The sequence below is a fragment of the Neodiprion lecontei genome, chromosome 6, assembly GCF_021901455.1.
Source record: "Neodiprion lecontei isolate iyNeoLeco1 chromosome 6, iyNeoLeco1.1, whole genome shotgun sequence".
Lineage (NCBI taxonomy): Eukaryota > Metazoa > Arthropoda > Insecta > Hymenoptera > Diprionidae > Neodiprion > Neodiprion lecontei.
The window spans coordinates 7,247,788-7,266,234 of record NC_060265.1 but is presented as its reverse complement, the minus strand read 5'-3'; the positions used below and the strand labels follow the sequence as shown (position 1 = coordinate 7,266,234).

Sequence of the window (18,447 nt, the reverse complement as noted above, 5' to 3'; positions counted from 1 at the left end):
CAAATGGATCCGAACCGCACCGCCCGCTCGAATCTCTTGCGAGCATCGCCCTCTCGACCCCTCGACACTCGCAATCGGCATGAGCGGAACGCGCGGGAAGGTTGGAATAATCGAATTACCGCCAACCTGCTTTCGGTATCAGGAACGGTATAGATCGCGTATATCGTCATCGGTCTATGTCTTTTTGCCCTGTGATGAAAGATCGTCTTGTCCGTTGTCGCAAGATAGCGAGCTCGTTATTTTGTACGGAATAATTCGTTCCAGTATATATATGTACTTGAAGGGTTGAATAATATGCCGGTTGGTGAAGCTTTTCCAACTTAATTTCACCTACTCTGCGTATGTGGACATGAAAACATACGGACTACATAAAAAAAAAAGGACGAAAAAATGTTTGCATAATAAATTCGATGTGTAATCAAAAAAGTTAATTGAATGTTTCCCGGTAGGTGCGGATGGAGGCTGGATGAGGGTGAAAACATGGGGAAAATCACCGAGTGTTTCTGGGTGCCGGCAAAACCGCGATGGGGTTGCCGGTCGCGGTTCCGTGGGCATTGGGCGCACAGACACAGCGCGTATGGGAGTTGCGGATAAGCGCGAAACGCCATGGCGCATGGATCGTGTGCATGCGAAAAGAGAGAGAGAGCGAGAGTTGGAGAGGGAGAGGGCGATGCGGAGAAGCTGGCTGCAGAGCCCATTGAGTCATTCGGTGAAATAAAAACACAAGGGAAAATTGTGGGCGTGTGACGTCACTGGCAGAAGGCATTCAGATTGAAGAGTCCTCGATGACTCTACAGATTTGTATTGCCATTAATAACGAAGAGGGAGCCGAAAAGTGAACGCGCGCGGTACGCGTTAGGTACGACGACCCTGACTCAGGCCTCATGCCGCACATCCGCATCCCGTACCCAGCATCTACCTTGTCCTTTCCGTTCGCATCCACATCCCCACTGCACGACCTGCATAATACCTTCATCATCCCCCGCCCCAGGCTGTGGTTCACGCTGAATCGGCATAGTCGCAATAAGAATTCCCTCGGTTCGATAAATATCGTCTCTGCGGTGTTCGGGCTCCGTAGCCACGTACTGTGAAAAACAGTACCCGGTAGTTTTTCGATGCCCTAACCGATGCGATGATATCTGATCGCGAGCGGAAAACCAGTTCATCTTCCAATATGGACGATGCAACGTGGCGCAACAACAACATCCTGTTTCTTTTTCCAGCTCTTATCCGGATTTCGGAGTGTGTGCCTCACACATTCTCGGGATCGTGTGTCGTGCAGGGCTGCAGGGTCGGTCCTCGAAGCCACCCAGCTAGGCGCGGGCACTCGCCGCAAATATAATTACTGCCGTTTAAGCCCCGTCTATTGTGTGCCGAAACGCTTGACTTGCCAGCGTCACGTACACCCGATGTAGTCGGCACGTTTCTCCTACGGTTATAGTATTGTTCGCGAAATCGATGCCATGTGTATCGCCCGCCTGGAGTCGGACGCCATGGGACCACCTCAATTGTGCCGCAATTATTGCCAAGAGCCAAGCTCCTCCGAGGATTGTTGTACTTTGTGCCGCGGTACGAGGAGGATTTTTTACTCTCCTCTCGTTTCTACTCCCCACGGGAAAAACGGTCTAATTAGAATCACGCGCTCTCATCGGCGATTCAATCGCTCCTCGAGTGTCTTTCGATTGCTACCAATTGTTCGCTGCGAGTTACGAGTACCGTGGCTTCTGCACGCGTACAATGGACTTTCTTGCTCCCAACAAGATCCGGAGTCCACGAACCGGACGGTGTATTTTCATTTCAGTTACTGTTTTTTCGAATTGCAGGTATTACAGGCGGATATAAAATGGCGGCGTAGCTGAACCCTGGGAAATCCAGAGGATAGGGTCAGAAACTCGAAGACCGAGGAGGTAGGCAGTAATAAATGGGTGCATAAATTTGTATGCAAATTAGAAAATGCCTTCCAAGTTCGCTTTCTTGAATACATTATACATATGTATGTATATACGCTGCTTGTTTGCGGTATATTTCGACCAAAAGCGAGCAGAGCCTGAAATAACATCGTTGCGTATTAAATTCATGATATTCCTTATATATGTCATGTATGTACATGTATATTATGTAGGTAGTACGTTATACATACGCGAAAAGGGAAGAAGAATAATGCGTTGCTAATTTTCGGACAATCCCCGGTTATACGTACGCGTATAAATAAATATTATGCCCGCGCCAACGGCGTAACTTCGGGTAGGAGTAAATAACGTTTCGCCGTAACCATTTTCCACTGTTGTAAAATTTATTCAACCTTGTCTGTAACAACAACTCTGTTAATTCGCGCTAGCCGCACCGCGGTGAGAGTTTTGCAGAAATTAATTTTACCCCCTCGTCGTCGCTTCTGCAGCAGTAAAAAACAACCCGATTTGTTCCCGTGAGTTGTTGTTCTTTTAATTACTCGCGAGCGTAATTGTCTCATTTGTTTACGTGTTTCGCGATATCCTTCGTACGCCGATGCCCTACTCTCCTTTTATTTATTCTTGCAATGCCTCTGGAATAGATGGTATATACCGTACAATAGGTATCGTGTACAGGGGTGGAAAAAGCCGAGGCGGCGACGAGTAGCCAGAGGAGTTCTCCCTCCGAGGAGAACCTGAAGTTTGCCTGTTTGTCGGAGGGCCGAGGGGGAGTCAAGTCAGGCAAGAAGAATGTTGGCATCTGCTCCTGTTTCCAGCTTTCTCATCCGCCTTATCGCTCCGCCATTATTTTGCTCCTTTTGTTTTAAAACTATGAACTTTCCTCTCGCCCGTCTCCTTCCGGCCAACCCGGCCCCAATCCTATCCACCCACTCACCCCGACTCAACTCCACCTCAGACCCAGCCGAACGATAGAACTGTATTCTCAAACTGTCTTGCGGAAAGATATTTATTTCTTACTTTTATTATAGATAGAGGAGGCGCGCAGCTTTCCTCGAACAGAGTGATCTATTCTTTCCACTCGCCTGCGAAGAGCTTCGGATAAAATTCTACGATCTTTTATTCTTTTCGAATACACAAACGACGGGACATTTCTATGGGAATTACTAAATTTCGGCTTATTCATTTCACTCTGTACGTTTTGAAATTATTTATATTAAACAGTAGTCGGATTTCACTTCATTCGCGATCATACATTTTTTGCTCGTGCAACGAATCGTTCGTTGTATAATACTTTTACCGGTGTCATTTGTTTGTTTTTTTTTTCTTCATCAATTTCGGCTTCACCAACAGCCAGTGGCGCAAGCGTTGTTGTTCACCCACTTCCGTATGTCGGGTTTGAAGAGGATTCTATAGTTTATTTCCGAGAAATTCTGTGTACCGGTAGCAATTTTTTGGTACCGTATCGTGAACGCCCACATTTCCCTACCTCTGATTTTCATCCCGCTGGTGAACTGCAGCGTCGTATCGTTCTGGGCAACGGTCACCTGGATAACGGAAATTTGGGTTAGGTCACCGTAAGCTTGGCCCAACGATTTTTTATACTCAAAGAATCTAACTTACCACATTTTTCTCGTTAAACGCCCTGCGACTGTTCCAGCAAATAATCGACATCGGAGTTATGAGTGCCGTGAAGAGAATTCCTTCGGGAGAAAATGCCTGGATGGAAGCTTGACTGGGGTAGGTGTAATCGAATTTTTCGTACTTCACTCTTGAAGATGAAGTATATAATTCGCTATTCAATTGTCTCGTAGAAACGTAATACTGGCTGAGAGATGCCAGAGGCCTGTAAAACAACCGCGACGATTCGGCGAACCGTTTCTTCGGCTGTATTGCTAAAGAAAACAGCCCATCCGCTTGGTAGAATTCCTCTCCCAAGATTGTGAAATTTGTGTATTTTGGGTCCGGTGAAAAACTTGTATCGTTCAAACGCGCGAACCTTTCGCCATCCGATTCAACCAGTCCAAAACCTTCGGCGTCCGCCATGAAAATCTGCCGTTGGACGTTAATTTCAAAAGATAAAAAAGCTTTCAGGCTAGTTATTTACTAATTACATTCTCCAAATGATTTAAGGTGATGTCACCATTCCATTATATTCATCTTTTCCTTTATTCATCACCTTTCACCCTTCTACGGAAAATGTTTCAACGCTCGTCAGTTGATTTGAAAAATACTGATAACGATCAGCACCCGATTTTTACGTACCCGAGTCCTTTCGCATTGTGCTCCTTGTGTTTCGACCGCGATGGTGATAATCTGGCTGGATCCGTCTACTGGATTCCGCGCGTACTGTAACGGCACAGCGATCCTCTTGACGAGAGAATTGTCAGCCAAATCAAAGACCAGGATTTGGGGCTCGCAGATCAGGTCCTCGCCGTATTTCCCGCTGTCCATTACCCACAATCTGTTGCATTCATCGATCTATAATTCGAAAACACCGTGAACTCCCGAGTCCGCATACGATCCTCGATGCACGCGAAATTCAATTCTTACCGTGACTCGCCAAACGCTTGCGATAGTCATGCAGTTTCCTTTCTGGTGCCAAGACCAATCGGGATAAGGTCTCAGCAGGGGTCCACCATCGCCTTGTAGATCGGAAACCACCGATAGGCTCGCTGGGACGCCATCGTGTCTTGGGGTCGTGACGAAGACGAGTCCATCTGCGATCAAGTGTAGGATAAAACTTTCACTGAAGTAAACACTTTGATTACCGATCGACTTTTCCCCGTCAAAAAACGAAGAAAAAAAAAAAAGAAAGCAAAAACCCAACGACCACTCGTTGTTCATCTATGGTTATAAAAATTGTAATAAAAACATTATCGCTCGCGTCGCCGAACTCATGCTGAATCGCCGGACCAAACCGGAAACTATTTAACAACTTCATAACACCGCGGTCGCGTCTTGCCGCAGATATTCTTTCGGTTTTGGACCGATATTGTTTTACTGCGGTTTTACCAACTACCTAGTAGCGTCCCGTTTCCCGTCCCGCCCTGGGATAACAAATAGAGGCTGATCCCGTTGGTTCAATTTATGCTTTTACGTTCCCATAAATAGAGGGAGGGTGAGGGGTCAGATGGCCGTTACCTAGATGTTTTACGTTTATCGCTTTTGATGCGGTAAATTTTCCCGCTGGATAAATCGGCTTAATACATCTTCGACGTATTTTATGAATCCCATTTTCCATTTCATTTTTGAAACAGTTCAACGCTCGACAAATCTCATCGCAATCGATGTTCGTACTTGGCGTTTTCGCGTTAAATTTTATATCATCGCTTACACTCACCTGGACTGCGATCAACGTCTATGGGAAATATTTTGGTGTAATCATAATGTCCGGAATCGACCGCGTTCTGCTTCTGCTCGCTATTCTCCCACACGTAGTCGATGTATTTCCACTCGAATCGAACACGCAACTCGCCAGTGATTCCCAAAAATAATAGCGACACAACGAGGATTAAGGGGCTTACCATATCTGTGTCTGTGTTGAAAAGGAGAAACAGAATTTCCAGTAAAATAGACACGAGCGAGTGCTAGACGAATCTTTTGTCACCGTTCCGAATCTGAAGAGCGGTTAAAATTCGTGTGACAAGTCTTAAAGCCACAGGGTAACCTTTTCAAATGCGCGTTCTTAGAGATCAAGCTCCTTCTGCGAGTGCAGTAGTCGTATTTTAGATACGCAGTATTTATTCGACATCTAGGTCACCTTATGTGTCATCGGATATCTTTAGCCAACTGTTACAATACGGTTAAATCAATATGCTCACGAACGTACCTTGTATCAAACAGATGCGGACGAGGCCAACTTTGTGAGCCACAATTATAAACTGAGTTTGAATACACGACGTGACGAAAGATACCCAAAAACAGGTTCTCTTTCGCGCAGTGTCTCTACAACACTAAATTTACATATAACTTACGGTATTTTCTTGGCCCGTATTGTCGAATCAACTACGAGTATATGTATACTGAAATCAAAGACGACGAATTAGAGGAATGCGTCTTCATCTTAGTAGAGCACTCGATGCCGCATCTGTCATCAGAGAACGTAATTTGAGGGAGGATATTTGAAAACGCGCTGATGGATAATTAGGATTTTACTTACCCTTCAGTTATCGTGAGTAAAACAAAAATACTTTGCTTGGTAAAAATTTGCCGGATCGCATTTGCCTTGGGGTCGCGAGGTTCGTTAGGGTATACACTAATTACAACGTCATTAGCTCGGCTCGCGAGCATTTGGCTTGAGCGTTGGTTCAACTCAGCAAAGTTCCGGCCTTGGATGGGATAATATTTATCAAACGGAAACAATCCAGGAGTTCCTTTCCTCCGTTACGGTAGTGCAAATATAACCGCAGGACTCAAAAGCAGCGGATCGAGCTGTTCCCCGAACCGTTTCCGGAATTCAAGTCGCGTGCCGGTCGGTGCACGAGATGATTTTCGGGAAAAATACCCTCGTCCGCTAACTCAAATCTTGCACTTTTACCCTGTTTAAAGAAAACACAAGACTTGTCCCTGTGTGCAGATAGAACGGTGTCGCGTCACGTCTACGAGGCATGCATCCATGCGCCCTGCCGACGCTGGTGCTCGGTGGCGTGACGCCTAATACCGGTTTCACGGCTTGATAGGTTCGGCGTGTAATTTTGCACCGGCTCCTCCAAGTTGGATAAGCACCAGGTTTTCTAGTTAACTGGACCACAAAATTCGGGAAGCCTATATATAAAGCCTCTTCGACGGAGAAGGAGATCAGTCGAGCCACAGAGCTCCGTCGCGTAACAACACCGTCCTTTTCACCCTCTCGGTGCGTTCCGTTAAACAGTCGCTACTTGGTCTCGAGTTGGTGCTTACCCGAGACAGTGAACAAGTGCTTGTGCGAGTAGCGATTCTTCGCGAGGATGTAAAACGGCCCTGGAACCGCGTCAAGGTCCGTCCGAGGTCATAAAAGTCGCGCGTAAAATCGGATACGGATCTTCGCGACACCTGTGAAATTTTGCATTGTCGTTGGTTCTTTTCCGTCACTCTGAAATTTCGCGACCCGATGGCCAAGTTCTTTTTTCAGAACCTGAAGTATCCGACGGCTGCAGACGCCGCACGGCGGACGTGCCTTCGTTTCGCGAAGAGTGCACGGGCGTGTGGGATGCCTGTCGGATTCCGTGTAACCGGGAGGTGGAGGAGCTCCGGAACAGTCGTCGTCCTTGGCTGTTCGAGGACGTAGCGGGAGGGATGGTACCGAAGGATGTTCCTCGAGTGCCATCAACTTAACTCGGTACCTACCTCGGCCGGCGTATAATAAGCTTTGTAGAGCGTATACACGCTCCTGGTGAGGCCCTCTTGCCGGCCTCAAGTGGCCCCCGTGAAGCTTCCCCGATTTCCACTCGTCGGGAGCACCGTCTCACCCTCCACCTCGGGGCTCAAAGATTCGAGGATCGGGTATACCCGTGCGCTGTCTAATTATCTGTGAAAGAATCTCGCCGAACTATGATCAGCGTCTCCTCTCCTCTTCTGTTTCAGCAACGCGGACCAATTTATACCGGAAAACGGCGAGGTTTGCGTAATAAAAGAGGAGATCACCGAGGCTGGCTTGAGATATTATATCTTAGCGCGTAGTCTATGGAAATCCGGAGCCAGTTGGTTGATTTCCCGTTTTCATATTCAATATGATCTCCGCCTCGGCGGTATTGTATTCATTCAAAACGAGTCAACCGCACGCAAGACGAGCCGCGGATCGTTGGATCGGAGGTGAAGCCTCGAAGTCTGGAGGTTCCCGGCTCGGCTATGCGGTGGTTGTGTGTGTGTGGGAGCTCGGCTCGCCTCCTACTTCGACTAATGAAAGGCAAAGGTCCCCGAATTGCCCTGGATGCTCTCCGCCTCCGCCTCCACCCCCCAAGGACGGGGGCGAGTCAAGTCGATTTCGCATCCTTTGCCGCGCGAGCGGCGTACCTGCACGCACACGACTATACATTTTGAGAATTTCCAGGTATTTATAATAATACGAGGAGATCAAGGGTTGCCGGGAAGGCGGCTCGGCTCTCGCCGCGCGCATCAACGAACCGTGCACAAGGCACTTCCGAGAAATCTTTGAGGACCACGGCTTTGATTTTGAATGAAAGTTGTATCAACCGTACCATCCCACGGCTTACGTGCACGCCGTTCCTACCGCCGGTATAAACTTGAGAATTCTCTCTTCGACCTTCTCCCGGTCGTCGGAGGGAAGGAGGAAACTTTGAGCTTTTTACCGCCCCGTTCGCATTCTCTTACCTCCGTCCCGGTGGCACTGGCTGCATGCACTCCGCGCGCAAGGAACGCGGACAAGTGGCTTTGTTGCGTTTCGCTTCGCTGACCGCAAGTTGGACTTTGTTCCAACATTTCATAACCGTTTAAAGACGCGCGCGGGTGACTCAAAACTTATGCTGGATATGCGAATGCACCGGAAGTCTGTACAGCTACGAGATAAAATTCATAGTTCATATCGTATCTTTAACAAAGGTTGTTACACCTGGTCAGTTTATAGACGAACGAATACATTAATATGTACTCGAATTTCATTAGGCGATGTGTCCATTCCATCTCTCTTGATGGAACTTCGAGGTTTATACATGCGGATTCGTTATAAAGGTACAGGTTTATAGTATACGCTAATGTATTGGACCGGCTCTCCTAGCCTTTTGCGCCATTCATCAGGGATTTTCGGTTGAAGAGTAAAGCTTGGCCAGCGTTCAAGGCTTCGCTGCGGTCTGAGAGCTGCAGACCGGACCCTCTAATTCTGTATTACGACGATCGTCCATGGGAAATCGCGGTTCAGAGGTAAGGTGAAGAGCCACGAGCTTTTGATAGCGGTGACGCAGGCACACGAATCGTTCTTCGGAGTCACTGCATCTACGGGAAGTTGAACGGTAATAAAAAATGACGTTATCAGTACGGAGTAACGCAGTTGAAGTTTCTACCGGGAAAACCCGAAAAACTTATTCTTATCATAGGAGATGTTTCATACATCGCGTAGAGTAGAAATCTTTCGTGTAACTTGGTTCCGTGCACTCGGTGTCATCCCGCCGCGTTACATACCTACAGGCTACACGCACACACCGCCATATACCTACGCGTTGCGTATATGTATAGTCGATGCCCTGTTTAGGGGTGGTGGAGAGGGCGAGGAATATGGTGAGCAGAAAAGGGCGCGAGGGAGGCTGCGGCGTGGAGGCAGCGTGGGGCGGAGCATTGCCGATTGGAGGGTTGCACGGGAAACACGAGGGGTGAATTTCGGAGGGTGGGGCGACGCGGGGCACCGCGACGCACCGTTTCGTGCGCGTCGAAGGGGCCGTGCTGCCCCCCTCCCCCCCCCCCCCCCCAGCCCCCAACCACCGCCGAACCCCCGCCGGACGCACGCCGTTGTACCGATTTATTTAGCCCTTTGCCATATCCATGCCTGCCATCGGGTCGCTGCTGCAGGCACCTTTCAGGTGTTCTGCGCAATACGTTTCACGCTTTCAACTCCTGATCTCTTCTTATCTCTGCGCACAGTTCGCACTTTAGCTGCAACCTCTGCGCTATGCGTTTGTGAATCGATGTTATATTCTTCGAGAAAAAAATCGACGGTACAGCGAACATTTCGATACTGAAGAAGGAAACAATAATGATAAGCTATAGCATATCTGGTTTTTATCTATAATTCATCGAGGCTTATGCCAGAAATCGTTTAAATAGATTGATAATTTTTTCTGGATTTTATGCGTGTTTGTTCGTCTGACAGACACGAATACCATTTCAATTCTATACTCTGAGAAAAGACGTTGGTATACCTACTTCTACACTAGATTTGCGTTAGCCAATCGAGATGTAATCTGGGCTCCACAAAATTGAACCGTCCTTTATTATCCTCATTTTTATTCGTTGCGTGTAAGTAGCGCAGGATCGCGGATCTAAAATTTTAAGATCAAAAACGTTCGATCGACAAGTAAGTTGTTTGTAGAAAACGACCTACCCGCAAGCAATTATGAATCCCGCCGGAAAACTGCAACGGTAATACCTGCATCGAGCATGCATTATAAAAACATATATTTGACCGAGTCTAGCCTAGACTGGCCCCCGATTGTTTCATGCTGGAACGAGGTTGGCTGCATTCCACCCCTTCGCCCCGATTTGGGTTCAATTTGCATACAGGCATTTATGTACCAGCCCACCGCGTCAAGCCTGTTACGCTGCATTGTGGTCCCGGAGGTGCAACGCATGGCGGGAAACTTGTTTCAACCCTTCGGGTGGAGCCGCAACAGGGATTTAATAGAAAAAATACACTGAGAAAAGGTTATGTACATACCTACAATAATGGTAAAGAAAAAGGGGAGCGTGAAAGAGTGCGATATATATATATAATATATAGGTATGTATGCGTGTACCTATAGAAACAAAAAAATTGGGTAGAATCGGAGATCACCTGCAAACCCCCGTTCTTCTTCACATCGGGCGTTAAATCGCGGACACGTTAAAAAATTCACACCCAACATCGTAACTCCGATTGTCTATATTATATGTATAACGCGATACGTGCAACGTTGCCGAGCGTGCAGCCCTTGCGCTTCTACGCATACGCGCATGTAAATGACAAGAGAGGGTGGCGAATCGCGGCGATGAGGAGAGCAGCAGCAGCAGCAGAAACAGCGATGGAACGGGGACGGGGATGGGGATGGGGATGGGGATGGGAATTGAAGGTGGGCTGGAGCGCGAACGGGGAGAGACGTGTAGCAGGCAGTAGTCGCGTTACTTCCGGTCGAGCGATCGCGCTGCGCTTGGCAGCTGCGGAGTCGCGCAGGGGAATCCCCCGTCCGCGAGGTGAACCGGAGCCCATATCGCCACATCACTTCGTTCCTCTCTAATTCGATTAGTTTAAATGGCATTAAAACAATCCTCCGGCTGCTGCGCCGCGTCTAATTCCATCCCCGTTCATCCCGCGCCGCTTCTTCTTTATCCGACACTTTTATAGATTTATACAAATATACACACGTGGATCGAGGTTTGGAAATGAACGCGTACGCCTAGACGTTGATTCCGAGTCCCTTCGCCGTAAATGTACCAATTTACAGGGATGTTTTTCCGTCCGTTAGGTGCATCCAAAATCATCGAAACGAATTCTGCACTGCGTGCAACGGTTACACGCTTTTCATACTTTGTTTTACATCGGCTCTGCTCGTTGGACTGTAAAGGAATGGAATTTGGAATCCTCGCTTCAAGCACAATTCACAAGTTTAATCAGACACGGCCGGCTGAAATTCTTGATATTCTTTTCAGTCTGACCGCGAGTGGATTTCATCACTGATATCCAACTATTCGGCTGATGATCGTAGTTTTTCAAAGTTGGGCGGAAATTTTGTTGACGGGTTCGTTTTTTTCTCCACTACCACACGGAGAGACTCTTAGTATCAACTATCGATGTTTGAAGATTTACTTATCCATAATTACAATAAAATTTACAAATTTAGGGACAATCGAGGTAAGATCACAACAAGCCGCATGATGAGTATGAAAATGCAGTCAATATCTTTATTCGAATAACTCGTATGAAATTAGACTCTTACGTTCAAAAAATACAACGTTATTGTTAAATTACGACAACTGTGATATATACTATGTGAGTATGTATACATAAACCCAATTGATGAACTTTGCTTCCTATATATTTAAACTGAAGGCTTTTTAATAATGCTAATCCGACCCTATGGTTCTACATCCATCCCCACCAGGTCCTTAAACATATTCTACACAGTAAATAATACTGTTTCTAAACATACAGTACGATGCCCCTTGAAAAAAAATGAATATTATTACTACAACTGTACCATCTGCAGTTGAAATTGCAAACGTCCGTGCAGTCAAATATGACGTCTGCAACGGGTATAATAAGCGCGGTAGCTGCACGCAGCAGTGTAGAGTATCAGGAAACGAGTCAGACCATTAGCTCCGTGAGTTATGAGACAAGTTCTAATACTCCAATAATCTAGCTGTTGATCGCTTAGGCGAAGCTCGTATATCTCATCTGGTCCCGGGTCTCTCGATGCGCGCGTCCTCGACTTCGGTGTTCGGGGAGGCCGAAGCGAGCGTCGTTGCGGGAGTACAAGCAAGAACAGCGTCAACCACCGTCGCCGGGAAGCATATCAGGATCGAGGCGAGGGCCAACTTTTATTCGGACAATCAGCCACACGCCCAGGATCTCCGCCCTCTCGCATCCCCTGCAGGATGCACCGCTCCTGCCGAGCTGCGGGCCAAGTCAGTGTGAAATTCGGCAGCCCTTATTAAAGCCTGCTCCCTTATTACGCCGCTCGTCGCTCCGTGGCTGACTCATCCGCAGGAGCACGCGGCCCGGCCGCACGGCAAACACACGCTAAGCTCAGCCACGCGAAGTGTAACTAAATTTAAAATTTTTACTTACTTCCAGGCTGCTGCTCACCCTCCGTGCGCACTGTCATTACCCGCTGCAATCAGCACTCCGCTCTGCGAAAATATTCCCTCGGACTGCCCGCGCCTGCTCCGGATTGGCTATAACGGGATTAACTGCGTTTATTTGACAAATGGCAAGAGCTCTGCCCCGCGATTGTCAACATTTTTCAACTTTCTACACGCTTCTATATCGAACCGCATTGCAGTTGTTGTTATTTCCTCGGGCAGCACTGCGCGCAGGGGATTAAACTATAATTCGATCATTTTCGTACCGCGGCAGGCGTGAAATTTGCAAATCGAGCGTATCCCGCAATAGCTTCGATTCCAAGTTTTTATTCCTTTTTCATGGTTTCTTTTTTTTTCCAGCCTCTGTTTCACGTATCGGGTTCGAAACACTGAAACCGTTTCAAATACAGCGTTCGAAGGGCGAAAAAATCTAAAGGAAAAAAAAAACGAACAAAGCGAGACAGTTAATTCAGGCAAAGTATATACACAAGTAGAGCCGAAATTGGATTATGTTGAGGAATTTACGTTTTTGCAATCTTATTCATAATCTGGGAACGTTGAACAATTGCGATCTAATTCAGCTCTCTTAATTACCAACAAAAGAACAATAAGATTTACTGCGCTTTTGTCCCGGGCGTAGTAGATGGAGGAGATGCCGGAGGTGGAGGAGGAGGGGGAAGGGGGGTGGCAAAAATGAGAAAATTACTTAACGGGTCAGCGGAGATGGGAGAGCATTTCGTATTAAGCGGGAGAAGATGGAAGGCGCAAGACGGTTGGTTCGTCGGGAAACGAACATCTCGCGTTGGTCAACAGACCCCAGATATCTACCGCACTATATTACATTGCTCGTGGGTATAATAATCCCGTATTCCCTCATTTATTCCCTCTAGCTTGCCGCTGCGAGAGAAATCTTATTGTGTCATATTTATCCCAGGTCAGAAGGCCGAGACAGAAGGAAATTCGCTCGGTGAAAATCAAGGGAAGAAAATGTTGCAACTTTGCCGGAACGGAGAAAACCGAATACTTTATACCGGCAAATTGCGTCGTGACGGATGTTCTCGTTTTGGCCGTTTTCCAAGGCGGATTGATTGGCCCGCGAGATTTCGTTCCCAAGTTTCGTAGGAACAATCGGCAGACTTACCCAAGTGCCAACACCGATACGCAACTTGCTAAACGCCACGATATTACCGACAAGTTTCAAGAGGCATGAAGCACGTCTGCCGTCTGCAGACGGAGATCCGACAATACGAATGTACAGGGGTGGGTCAACCCTCGATGAGCCGTTCGATCGGAAAGTGGAGCCAATCTACTCACAATCACGTCCGCTACTCCGATCAGCCGATTAGAAACCAGATCAGTTTTCCCACTCAGCTGCATCCACGAGTGTTCTTCGAAATGAACAGCCTGGACTGACAAAACAGAGATCATGGTTTCGAAATTGATTCTTCTCCCCTCGCAGTTTACAGAGTCTTCTTCCATACGCTCCGTCGGCAAGTAAAGACGCGAAATTCCAAGTTCGCCAACTTTTGCCTCGACAAAAGAGCCCCGTCGCCGCTCATGGTCGGTGGAACGGGGAACGAGCAGGCGCTAATTAATCGGTTCTAATTCGACGAGGCAGCCGAGCGAGGGCGAAAGGGCCGAGGGGGTCGCCTGTTGAGGGAGGATCGCTCAGCGGGAATCCCCCGATTGAAAAAGGCGGCCAGGCGATCGAAACTTCCGGTCGGATCGCCCTGCGCCGCGCGCGTCGCCCCGCATTACGGATAACTATTCTTTCCGCCCGTTCCCATTGTCCGGACCCCGTCCCCGTAAGCGATACAGTCTCGGAACCGCCGCGCTGACGGGGGGTCCGGGAATCGGAGGAACGCCGCTTCTGTCACATTGTGTCGAGCCCGGCGGAATATCAGCGGGGCAGAAGACGTCGTCGTCACCCCCTTCGGACTCGGGTTCCGGATTAAACTTTAATTGATTCAACTCCGCGGTCTGTAACCACCGACGCGCAACGAGGCAGGGGTTGGCATAAGTAGGAGGAAAGGAAGGAAGGAAGGAAGGAAGGTGCAGGACTCTTCGTCTTCCTCCTTCAGTTCCGCCTATTACGATCTCCCGCACGAGTCTAGACAGCGACGTCGCGCGTAGCACGCATTATGTTTGTGCGAAATGAAAAAAATCGGAAAAATGAGTCATTTCCCGCAAAGGTACTTGTCGGTCGGGTACTGCGCTACAAAAGTACCAACCCTCCGGCGTATCCCGGATTTTCAACTCGCGATGCATTCGCGGCTGCACGGGCTCGACGACGTCTAGATTATTCGGCAGCTTGAACTCGAAACGACCCGCGGAGCTTGCGAGGAGCTTCGTACTCTTGAGTACTCTAACCAACGTTTCGAAGACTGCGGCAGGGGTGATCAGGTACCGAGTTAATTGGGGAGGCTAGGGACTCTCGGAATTCGTTAAGGATACCCGATTTTCCAGCTTTGATCCAGTACCGAAAGCAAGAGGCTACATTACACCCCGATTTTTCTCAGTTCATTGGCAATAATTATGCAAATTATAATTACATCGACGATAAAGATCAATTGTCGAGCGATGCGATTCAATATTTTATCGCCACTACATTTAAGATAATTGAGAAGGGTTGTGGCTTGCGCCGGTCCTCAACCAAAACGATATCACGAATTCACGAGTCCCATGGGTGACATTTTACCGCCACTCCCCTAAGTGGCGAATAGTTCGCTCGTTAGTTGCCGACTAAACCACCCGTGACGTGTACGAAGAAAGTACGCGGCACGCTTCGAGTACTGATTAAAATATGAGACGAAGCACTTGACGGTGTTCGTTGCTGTCGGCAATATGTTTCAACACAATCCGCGTGCAATGGCTTTGTAAATCTTCGAAAATCGGTTTCAAACACGGTTCATCTGACTCAGATACGTTGTTTCCCACTCTTTCTTCGCGCTAAGACCGGCGTTTCAAGAAGTTCTATAATCACGATTCAAAAAAACACCCTGCGCAATATGATAATAAAATAGAGCCTTCTGCGACTCTACTGTAGGAAATGAGCCGAAGTGGTACTTTGTAGGAATATCCTGCATTCTTTACAATTCAGACGTCTGCCTGACCCAGCGTGCGGGTCAAGTTGATGAAGTTTCGATGCACCGTATGGAAAGCCCGCCGCGACGGGAAAGTTGCGGAAACGGTTTAGCGTGGTCGCGGATCATTGGAGCAGTAATAGCGGTCACCCGCAGTCTGCAGACGGTACCGAAGCATGCCGTCATCCCCCGACGTACGTATACACATAAGTGCAGTGTTTATTGCAAGCCTCGTTCCGACGGGCAATGGCCTGTGACCCCGACGTCCGTGGTAATTTCACCCCCTCCCCCCCGTTGAGGCTGAAGGGGGGGGGGGGGCGACCACCAGGAGTCGATCGAACCGACGGGAGCGGAAGAAACGGCACCGTGACGCCTCGCGGTCTCCGGTCGCGTGGCTTTATGGCCCGGACTTCCTTGAATTTTGAAACAGCCGAGTAACGTCTACGCGGTCGCAGTTTCTAATTCCTTCGGAAGTTTTAAAGAAATGAACGAAACTCTTCCCGGAACGTTCCGCGAGTCGCTGCAATAAATTTGCCTAAATTTTGAGACGGGATGGGAGTGAGTGAGTGAAAATAAGAGAAGTCGATATAGGGTACGGATGTAGAGATGTAAAATATTTTACTTCTTTTCAGTTGTGTTATAGATATGAACAACTATTTTATCAATTTACAAATATATACGTTGTTACAGACAATATTAAATGGGTATTCGTCATGTTCGATTGTTTGAAAGTCAATGTTTACATTTAGTAAACCTGCAGATCGAACAGTTTCGTACCAATTCTCTGACACGTCTTTATTCACATCGAGAATTTTTCGTGAAACTCTCTGGTCAACGTCTGAAAATAGGCAGCCTAAGCCACATTTCGAATACGGAGGGATACGAAATGTAGCGTCGGTTTCCTGTCTGCCGGCGTTGAGCAGGGAGTTTTACAGAAAACTGAACCCTTTGCTTAATTGACATGGCGACAAGCGATACCGAGGTGGCCAAAAACGGTACGCTTACTCTTCGATACCTTCGCGTTAGTTTTGATTCCACGAACCTTGACGCGGAGGGGGGAAATTCGAGTAAAAATTGTACACCTTATACACACGGCGGTACACACATACCGGGGGTAACTACTCAATCTCGAATATAATTTTCTTGTTAGCTGTAAAATCCAATCAACGTGAGGGGCGCCTCTCCTCCCCCCTTCTCTTGGCGACAGTCCTTCATCCCAAGCTGAATCAAGTTATAGCCGCAACCGTTGCCGCGTCGCGGCGTCGCCCTTTCTCACTTATTTTGCGGTTCAACCGCATTATAACGGGATTCCCTCGTTTCGTACCCGATGCCCGTATTTCGCCCGGTTTCGCCGCCGTCGGGGGTTTCGCCCTTTGTTTCGCGGTCCTCGAATTATACTTGTAATAAATAAAAGGCCGCCCGCTCCCTTCCTTCGAACCGGATTTCAGGTGTGTAGACGGCTACGCAATCGCGGCGTGAAAAATTGAGAGAGGTCGATCGAACGATCGGGAGAAAGCAATATGCGTCGCCCTGACTGTTATGTGGGATGTACCTATATTCGGGATGACCTCGTGGATGCGAATATCGATTCTTGGATATGGAATTTTCATCGGGAATTGGTTGAAAACTAGATCTCACGCTTCGTAGACAGTCGCCATTTTGGAACCAGTCAAGATTCACGGCTTTGAACGCGCCCTGATCTCTTCACCCCTTCTGCAGCTTTTACCCTCCGCCAAACATCTTTGTGGGTGTGTGGGAATTCATACGCGACGTTGTTTTTATCCGGGTAAATCCTCACCGTCGATAATTTGACTTTCGATACTTTGTGAAGAACTGAGAAAATTAAGTCGGCGCGGCATGTGATGTAATATTGGTTGGAAACATGAAAACAAGGATTCGTACTTATTATGTGATAAATATTTATTCGCACAATTAATATTAATTATTGTTACACCAAATGGGGGCAAAAATTTAAATTTAAAAAAGAATTATTCTATAACAGTGCTTGCAGGTGCGTTACATACGACTTATACCTATGTATACTCGGGGAAACTGGGTTGGAAATTCGCCCGTGTGTAGGGGCATGTATATTCGTTCCAATAAAACCTTATAGGCTTCGTTCATTTTTAGTGGAAACGCGAGGAAAGTCTCCGTGAGTTTTTATCCATTTTGCTGGAAGGAAATATCGTTTTATTCCGCCTCTGGGACTCGATCCCTTATACCGTGTCGCCTTGGCTGCTCCTTCCACTTCACCTAAGGAGGGTCCACCAATTTTTTTCCGTCAATAAATTCTTACTATTTCAAGGCACGTCGGGCGCTGTGTGCTTTTCGGAAGGCAGAGAGTATATTATCTATTATACGGGCAACAACAATGCCTAGCTTTTCGAACGCGTCGTGAATTACAAAGTATAAAATAATAAAATAAGACAATCGTAATCGTTGCAGTAACAACAATAAGGGGCTACAATATTTCGGCCAACGTTCCACTTTACCTCTGATGAAAACATGGAACCGAATCGACGAAAGATAAACGTACGAAAAAAAAAACCGAGAGATATCCGCATTATCACGACACGAACGAGATCGAAAAAAACTGCAGGGATGTCAGCCGAAAAATTGATTTGCAAAATAGGATTAGAGTCTTCCTCTTTTCACCGCTTCTGCTTACTCCCGAAATTCGGTAATCTTCCGAAATCCCAAACCGCAAAGTATACAGCCTGTACATAATCGTCGCGGAGGCGTTTCGGGAACTAAGTTCTCAGACGCGTAAACGAACCGCGTATATACAGTACAGATGAGCTAAGCCCGAGGGATCCGGGAGTGGATTTTATGCGGTAAACTAACCAGATTTGAGGTCATCGGTGTCCCGATACCGAAACCGAATCGAAGATCAAAGGCTATCGACTCGCCGCGCCGCGGGGATGAGAGATGAGAAAGCGGAGTGCGAGCTGCGCAGCATTAAACCTAATTAA

At 47.6% G+C, this 18,447-nt stretch overlaps 2 protein-coding genes across 3 annotated transcripts in view; one reads left to right on the top strand and one right to left on the bottom strand.

Moving 5' to 3' along the window:
- LOC107223572 (ankyrin repeat and sterile alpha motif domain-containing protein 1B) overlaps nucleotides 1-18,447 on the top strand; it is an 88,018-nt gene that overhangs the window by 62,737 nt on the left and 6,834 nt on the right. The window lies entirely within an intron of this gene.
- LOC107223571 (major royal jelly protein 1) lies at nucleotides 3,010-5,612 on the bottom strand. Its single transcript, XM_015663284.2, has 5 exons — nucleotides 5,251-5,612; nucleotides 4,461-4,627; nucleotides 4,173-4,388; nucleotides 3,531-3,959; nucleotides 3,010-3,454 (listed from the first exon to the last, which is right to left on the bottom strand). The coding sequence occupies exons 1-5, from the start codon at nucleotides 5,435-5,437 to the stop codon at nucleotides 3,251-3,253; spliced, it is 1,203 nt and encodes a 400-aa protein (XP_015518770.2). The 5' UTR covers nucleotides 5,438-5,612; the 3' UTR covers nucleotides 3,010-3,250.